Below are 8,941 nucleotides of genomic sequence, written 5' to 3' on the forward strand. Positions count from 1 at the left end.
CACACACACACACACACACACACACACACACACACACACACACACACCTGGGCTTTTCCAGCAACTTTGTTTTTGTTCCTGATTTACAGCATCTGCAGTTCTTTCGGTTTTTATTTAGGAAATCATATTGCTGGTGGTAATGTCAGTAAATGTGTCAACGAAGAGTTTGTGTTTACAGGAATTCCTATTGTTTACCTATAATATATCAAGTGCGTGCAAGGTCCCGAGTTGAAAACTTGTCCAGACAATGGAACCACAAATCCAGTTGTAGAGTATCAATATAGACAGCAATCTGTTTATCAAGATATTTGAAGGAACTTTGTTTGGAATGTTGACATAATAGATGATTTGATTCTGCTACCAAATTTCAAACAATTTGCTCTGTGTTTATAAATGTAAAATCGATAGGCCTCCAAATAGGCAAATGTGCAGAATAATTGTATACCTTGGCACAATCTCTGAAAGCTTTCTCATAAATGTTATTCTGTTTGTGTTTTTCTGTAGGGTAATAGTGGGTTAAAACCAAAAGACAATGAACTCACTTCAAAACCCTGGCATTGGCCAATCAATTATCAGGTAATAAACTTCCTTAGCTACTGCACGTTCTCTTTAAATTTGAAACTTTTGCTCCACTTCTGACAGATGTGCATAGTGTTCGAGAAAACATGAATGTCAAAGCACATTTGGTATATCTTTCTCTGACTGCAGTATTCCTCTTGTTCTGTACCTCTCCTACTCCTGATTGCAATTGATTGAAAGTGTCAGAATCTCGTGTTGAAAGAAAATAAAGATAGGAAGAAATAAGATGCCATAACCACTTTATCCACAGATTTAAGTTCATTTATGAATGTAGAGCGTAGTTTCCTCAGTCCCTGTGATAGGTTCTACTCGTGGACAGTTTAGGACAGCAAGTTCTGTGTTATAATTGGGTTTGAAACTAAGAGAACCAGTAGGACACAAGTAAAATTAGCAAATGTTTCCAGTTACCCATAAGAAGTGAGCAAGAAACAAGATAAACAACCTACATACAAAGTATGAGAAAACACAAAGTGTCAGAGATGTTAATCTTGGAGATTTTGATCTGCAGTACAGAGTGCGCATGGCAGCACAAAAATCTAACTGGCATTGTAACTTCTGTGGCACTATAACCCAATCTAAGAGCATTGGGATGTGGGAGCAAACCTTTGAAGCTGGTTTCAAGTTGCTGTGGCCGACTATGAGCCTTAAGGCAACTCTTCCCAGCACTGACCTCTGCTTGTGTAACATCGGTTTTGTCAGAGGAATGATATAAACAGGCACCGAGGAGAATTATTTATCCATTGTTGAATTTCTGAGAAAACGCTCTGATGTAGTAATCACAATATCCAGTAGCACCTATGAAACGTTTTTCAACCAGAAGCTACAGCCTGAAAAGAGCATTCCAGTAAGCTTAATTAAATTTAAAAGATTCTACACCTGTTACAGAGCCCTAAATAGGTATTGCGTCAAGAGGCATTGACCTTGTGGTATTACTGCAGGACTGTTAAACCAGAGATCCAGGTAATGTTCTGAGAACCTGGATTTGAATCCTGCCATGACAGACAATAGAATTTGAATTCAATGAAAGAAATTAAGTCTGGAATTGAGAGTCTGTTGGTGATCATGATCCTATTGCCAATTGTCGGAAAAACCCACCTGGTTCACCTTAATTCCTTTAGGGAGTGAAAGCACCATCCTTACCTGGTCTGGCCTACATGTGATTCCAGACCCACAGCAATGTGGTTGACTCTTAAGAATGGGTAATAAATACTGGCTTAGCCAGCAACACCGATATCCCATGAATGAATTAAAGACAAAAAAAAATCTATTAAAGGTAAATAAATCCCGTGTTGTCTCTTGGACTGACTTCAATTACTCGAGGTTCAAAGCGAGATTTACTATATTTATTTCAGAGTAACTAATTTAATCGAGGTTTTTGAGGAAGTATATCAACTTAGAGTGGATAGAGAGGAACCAGTGGATGCATGATATGTAGACTACTAGAAAGCATTCAGCAAGGTACCTCCTAAAAGATTAATTCATAAGAGCCCACAGTGCTGGAGGTTGTATATTGACATGGGTAGAGAATTGGTTAATGATTGGAAAATAACAAGTGGAGATAATGGGTTCCTGTTCAAGTTGGTGAACTTGACTAGTGAAGTTCCAAAGGGATCAGTGCTTGTGACCACAACTACTTAGAATAAATATTAATGACTTGGATGAAGAAAGTGAATTTATTGCAGCCAGATATGCAGAGGGTGGTTGATGTGTGGAATGAAGTGCCAGAGGAAGTGGTAGATGCAGGTACAGTCACAACATTTGAAAGACATTTGGACAGGTACATGAATAGGAAAGGTTGAGAAGAATGTGGGCCAAATGCAGGCAGGTGGGACTAGTTTAGTTTGGGAAAGTGGTTGGTATGGATGTGTTGGACTGAAGGGTCTGTTTCCGTGCTGTACGACTCAATGATTCTACGACACAAGATTAGACAGAAAGAGTATTGTGAGAGAGAACCAGTTTACAGAGATATTGAGTAAGTGAGAAAAACATTGACAAATGCAGTAATATGTGGGAAAATACAAAGTTGTTCAGTTTGGAAAGGAGGACAAAAGAACAGAATATTATTTAAGTGGAGAAAAACTGCATAAAGGTGAAACACAAAGGGGCTTGGGAGCATTTGTGCATGAAGCACAAAAAGCCGCAGGAAGGCTGAAGGACTGCTGCCCTTTATTGTTGGAGTGTGAGAGTATGGAAGTCTTACTGCAACTCTGCAAGGTGCTGGTGAGACCACGTCTACAGTACTGTGAACAGTTTTGGTCCCCTTAGTTAATGAAAGATATAATTTCATAGGAGAGAATTCAGAGAAGTTTCACTCATGGGGAGATGATGGCCTAGTGGTATCGCTGTACTGTTAGTCCAGAGACCCAGGTAATGTTCTGAGGACCTGGATTCAAATCCTGTCACGGCAGTTGGTGGAATGTGAATTCAAAGTGATGTGGAATTGAGCGTCCAATGATGACCATTAATCCGTTGTCGATTGTTAGGAAAAACTCAGTTCACTAATGTCCCTTAGAGAAGGAAACTACCATTTATACCTGTTCTGGCCAACATGTGGCTGACTCTTACCCTGTGGGCACTTAGGAATGAGCAATTAATGCTGGCTGAGCCAGTGATGACCTCATCCCATGAGTGAATTAAAAATAAAATGGTCCGCAGTAAGGAAGGATTGTCTCATGAGCAAAAAATTGAACAGGTTGAGACTCTACTCATTCGAGTTTAGAGGAATGAGACATTCTTAAGGGGATGTTAGGATAAATGCTGAGAGGATGTCCCCTCTCATGGGAGAGCCTAGGACCAGAGGGCATAGTCACAGAGTAAAGGGATGCTAATTTAAGACTCGGATGAGAAGGAATTTCCTCTCAGAGGCTTGTTTGACTTTGGAACTCCTTGCCACAGAGAGCTGTGGGGGCAGAGTCCTTGCGTATATTTAAGTCTAAGTTAGATTCTTGATCAGTTGGGAATTGAGGGTTACGAGGCAAGAACAGGAAAGTGGATGTGAGGAATGTCCGATTAGTCAGTCATTACGATGCTCTTGATATCTGTATGTGGACTGTTTGACTGGCTCACTTATTGGCTTAAGATAGTCTGTAGCATCCTGGTCCAAGAATACTTGAACTTTGATTTGGGAAAGTATGGCCTAATTAGGCACAGTCAGCATGACTTTGCACGGGGCAGGTCATGTCTTATTAACTTGATTGAATTTTTTGAGGAGGTGACACAGGTGATCGATGAGGGTACAGCAGTGCATGTTGTCTACATGGATTTTAGTAAGGCTTTTGACAAGGTCCCGCATGATAGGCTGCATGGGATCCACGGTGACTTCGCCACATGGATTCAGAATTGGCGCTCCTATGGAAGACACAGTATTGGTGGAAGTGTGCTTTTTAGGCTGGACGTCTGTGACTACTGGTGTTCGGCAGGGATCCATACTGGGACCTCTGCTGTTTGTGACATGTATGTAAATGACTTGGATGAAAATGTAGATGGGTGGGTTAGTAAATTTGCAGATGATACAAAGACCGGTGGAGTTGTGATAGTGCAGAAGGTTATAAAAGGATACAGCGGGATGTCTTGTTGCAGCTTTAAAGGACTTGGTTAGACCACGTTTAGAGTATTGCATTCAGTTCTGGTTGCCACATTACAAGAAGGATGTGACGGCTTTGGAGAGGGTGCAGAAGAGGTTTACCAGGATGCTGGGGAGGAAATAGGTCCCCTTAAAGATCAGCATGGCCGTCTGTGTTTACTGAGGCAAGGATCATGGATGCAAAGGAAATCCGGGAAACAAGTGGGGAAGTTTTGGACCACATACACGTTACCAGAGACAAGGTGTTTGCAGCCTTAAAGTGCATTAAGATGGATAAATCCCCTTGGCCTGATCGAGTCAATCCTTGGATGTTGTGGGAGGCTAGGGAAGAAATTGCAAAGGTCCTTGCAGAGATTTTTGCTTCATCTTCAGCCACTGGTGAAGCTCCAGAAGACTGGAAGGTGACTAAGGTTGTTCCATTGTTTAAGGTAGCAAAGATAAGCCAAGGAACTACAGGCCAGTCTGTCTGGCATAGGTAGGCAAGTTATTAGAGAGGATACTGAGCGACAAGATCAACCAACATTTGGACAGTCAAGGCCTGATTTAGGGATAGTCAACATGGGTTTGTGTGTGGGAAGTCATGTTTGACAAATTGGTTAGAATTTTTTGAAGAGGTAACAAAGAATGGATGAGGTAGGCCAGTGGACGTTGTCTGTGTGGACTTTAGTAAGGCCTTTGATAAGGTCCCACATGGCAGGCTAGTTATGAAGGTTAGGTCACATGGAATCCAGGGAGAGCTGCAAATTGGATTCAAAATTAGCTCAATGCTAGGAAGCAGAGGGAGATGGTCGAAAGTTGTTTTTTGGACTGGAGACCTGTGACTAGTGGTGTGCCACAGCACCTGCTGGGACCTTTGTTATTTATGTAAAAGACTTGGATGTGAATGTATAGAGTATGATTAGTAAATTTGCGGATGATACAAAATTAGGAGGTATCGTTGATAGTGAAGAAGGTTATCATAAATTACAGAAGGACCTTGATCAGATGTGAAAGTGGGCTGAGGATTGGGAGATGCAGTTCAATGCAGATAAGTGTGAGGTGTTGCACTTTGTAAAGTCAAACCAAGGTAGGACTTATACAGTAAAGGCTAAGGTCCTGAGGAGTGTTGTGGAACAGAGGGACCTAGGAGTACCAGTACATAGTTCGTTGAAAGTGGCATCATAGGGTGGTGAAGAAGACATTTAGCATGCTGGCCATCATCGGTCGAGGTATTCGGTATGGGAGTTGGGACATTATGTTACAGTTGGTGAGACCACAGGAATATTGTGTCCAGTTTTGGTCACCCTGTTATAGGAAAGACATAGTTAAACTGGAAAGAGTGCAAAGAAGATTTACAAGGATTTTGGCAAAACGAGTAGGCCCGAGGTATGGAGAGAAGTTGGCCAGGATAGGACTTTATTTGTTGGGATATAGGAGTATGAGAGGTGACTTATTGAGGTGTATAAAATCACGAGGGGCATAGATAGGATGAATGCATATAGCCTTTTTTGTTAAACCAGGGATGGGGAATTGGAAACTAGAGGGCATGGGTTTAAGGTGAGAGGAGATAGATCTAAGAAGGACCTGAGGGGGAACTTCTTCACGCAGAGTGGTGCGTATAAGGAATGGACTGCCGGACAAAGTGGTTGAGGCAGGTACAATAAGCATCATTTAAAAAACATTTGGATAAGTTCGTGGATGAGAAGGGTTTAGAGGGATATGGACCACATGCAGGCAATTGGAACTAGCTGATTCGGGACTATGGTTAGCATGGACCAGTTTGCACCGAAGGGCCTGTTTCCATGCATTATTACTCTATAACTATGACTGAATGAGGCTGCCTGGATTAGAGCATCTGAGCTATAAGGGAGGATAGAAAAACTGGGGTTGTTTTCTCTGGAGCAGAACAGGCTGAGGGGAGACTTGATAGAAGTCTATAAAATTGAGATGCATAGATAAGATTGACGGTCACTATCTTTTTCCCAGAGTTGAAATGTCTATTACTCGGGGGCATGCATTTATGGTTGGCCTGTAATTTTCAAGGTTATCCCTAATCCCTTTTTTGAACAAGGGAATGAAGTTTGCCACTCTCCAATCTTCTGGCACTATTCCCGTGGACAGTGAGGACGAAAAGATCATTGCCAAAGGCCCTGCGATCTCTTCCCTCGCTTCCCATAGAAACCTTGGACAAATTCCATCAGGCCTGGGGGACTTATCTATTTTCAACTTCCTCAAAATTTCTAGTACATCTTCTTCCTTACTAACATCCACCTCCTCTAGCCTACCAGCCTATTTTCACACTGTCCTCCCCTACAACTAGGTCCCTCTCAGCTGTGAATACCGAAGAAAAGTATTCATTAAGGACCTCTCCTATTTCTTTCGGCTCCGTGCACAAATTCCCTTTACAATCCTTAATCGGCACTACCCTTTCTCTGGTCATTCTCTTATTCCTCACGTACGTGTAAAAAGGCTTGGAGCTTTCCTTGATCCTATCTGCCAAGGTTTTCTCATGCCCCCTTATAACTCTCCTAAGCCCTTTATTTTCAGCTCCTTCCTGGCTAACTTGTATCCCTCTAGAGCCTTTTCCGATCCTTATTTCCTAAAGCATCCTTCTTCCTCTTAGCTAGTCGTTCGACCTGTCTTGAGAACCAAGACTCCCTCACTCTAACGCATCTTCCCTGCCTGCTAGGGACGAACATATCGAGCACACACAGTATGCATTCCTTAAACAATCTCCACATTTCTGTAGTGCTCTTCCCTGACAGCATCTGTTCCCATTTTATGTTACCCAGTTCTTGCCTAACAGAATTGTAATTACCCTTCCCCCAAGTATAAATCTTACCCTGCTGCATGTACCTATCCTTTTCCATGACTATTGTAAAAGTAACAGAGTTATGATCGTTACCACCGAAATGCTCTCCTACCAGCAGGTCTAACACTTGGCCAAGCACCCAATCCAAAGTGACCTCTCCTCGTGTTGGTCTATCTACATACTGTGTCAGGAATCCTTCCTGAACGCACTGGACAAAATCCGCTCCTTCTAAACTATTACAACTAAAAAGTTTCCAATCAATATTTGGAAAGTTGAAGTCACCCATGACTACAACCCTGTGACTTCTGCACCTTTCCAGTATCTGCCTCCCAATCCACTCCTCCACTTCTCTGCAACTATTAGGGGGTCTGTAAAAAACTCCCAACAAAGTGACTGCTCCTTTCTTGTTCCTGACGTCAACCCAAACTGACTCTGTAGACATATCATTCTCGAACTGCCTTTCAGTAGCTGCTATACTAGCCCTGACTAGCAATGCCACTCTGCCGCCTCTTTTACCACCCTCCCTACTTCTTTTAAAGCATCTACATCCTGGAACTTCCAACAACCATTCCTGCCCCTGATTTACCCAAGTTTCTGTAATGGCCACAACATCGTAGTTCCAAGTACTGACCCATGCTCTAAGTTCATCTGCCTTATTTCTGATACTTCTAGCATTGAAGTATACACACTTCAAACCATCCCTGTGTCCACAATTACGCTCCATTGACCGCATTTGTTTATTAACAACCTCACTCCCTGTTGTGTCTGTTGGAAGGCTGAATATCTCATCCTCTGAATTGCACATCCGGTTCCCCACCCCCTGCCAATCTAGTTTAAACCATCCCGTATAGCTCAAGCAAACCTCCCTCCCAGGATATTTGTGCCCTTCCGGTTCAGATGCAACCAGTCCTTACTGTACAGGTCCCACCTCCCCCAGAATGGGCTCCGATTATCCACATAATGGAAGCCCTCCCTCCTACACCAGCCCTGTAGCCACATGTTTAGCTGCACTCTCTCCCTATTTCTTACCTCGTTATCACGTGGCACTGGTAGTAATCCAGAAATAACTATCCTGTTTGTCCTGGACTTCAGCTTCCAACCTAACTCCCTGTACTCGTTTTTCACATTCTCTGTCCTTTTTCTACCTATGTCATTGGTATCGATGTGTACCATGACTGCTGGTTGCTCACCCTCCCCCTTAAGGGTCTTGAAGATACGATCCGAGACGTCACGGACCCTGGCACCTGGGTGGCAACATACCACCAATTGGTCTCGTTCGCGCTCACAGAATCGCCTGTCTGTAAAAGGGGAAAGAATACATGGGAACCTGAGGGGCAACTTTTTTACACAGAGGGTGGTACGCATATGGAATGAGCTACCAGCGGAAGTGGTTGAGGCAGGTACGTTAACAACATTTAAAGGGCATTTGGACGAATACAAGGAGAGGAAATGTTTAGAAGGATACGGACCAAGTGCAGAAAAATGGGGTTAGCGTGGTAGAACATTTTGGTCAGCACGGACCAGTTTGGGCAGAAGGGCCTGTCTCTGTGCTATAGGACTCTATGACTCTATGATTCTAAGTGTAAAGCTAATGTGGCAGTGATTGTTCGGGATTTCAACTTCTCCAGCATTAACAAAGGTAATCACAGTATGAAAGTTTTCGGGAGAGCTGAATTCTTAAAACCCATTCAGGAGAGTTTTTTAATGCCAGTACATAGAAGGGCAACAACAGAGGGGATGGTCCTCGACTTAATTTTAGGTAATGAAAGCGGGCAATTGTTTCAAGTACCAGTGGCAGAATATTTTACAGATTGTGGTCATAACTCTATTAGATTCAAGATTTACAAAAAGGCCAAGAATGGGGCCTGAAAACTAAGTTCTAAACTAGGGCAAGTCCGATTTTTAAAAAGACGAGGTATGATTTGGTGAGAGTATGCTGGAAACATAGAACATAGAACATTACAGCGCAGTACAGGCCCTTCGGCCCT

The 8,941-nt window shown here is 42.8% G+C and overlaps 1 protein-coding gene across 1 annotated transcript in view; it reads left to right on the forward strand.

The window, feature by feature from the left end:
• Window positions 1–8,941, forward strand: part of pomt2 (protein-O-mannosyltransferase 2) — a 145,457-nt gene that overhangs the window by 96,946 nt on the left and 39,570 nt on the right. Inside the window, exon 16 of the mRNA XM_048600344.1 lies at window positions 505–576. Within this exon, the coding sequence (XP_048456301.1) occupies window positions 505–576 (72 nt within the window). The remainder of the gene's footprint in view (window positions 1–504; window positions 577–8,941) is intronic.

The sequence above is a fragment of the Rhincodon typus genome, chromosome 8, assembly GCF_021869965.1.
Source record: "Rhincodon typus isolate 14 chromosome 8, sRhiTyp1.1, whole genome shotgun sequence".
In the NCBI taxonomy this organism is placed as follows: Eukaryota; Metazoa; Chordata; class Chondrichthyes; order Orectolobiformes; family Rhincodontidae; genus Rhincodon; species Rhincodon typus.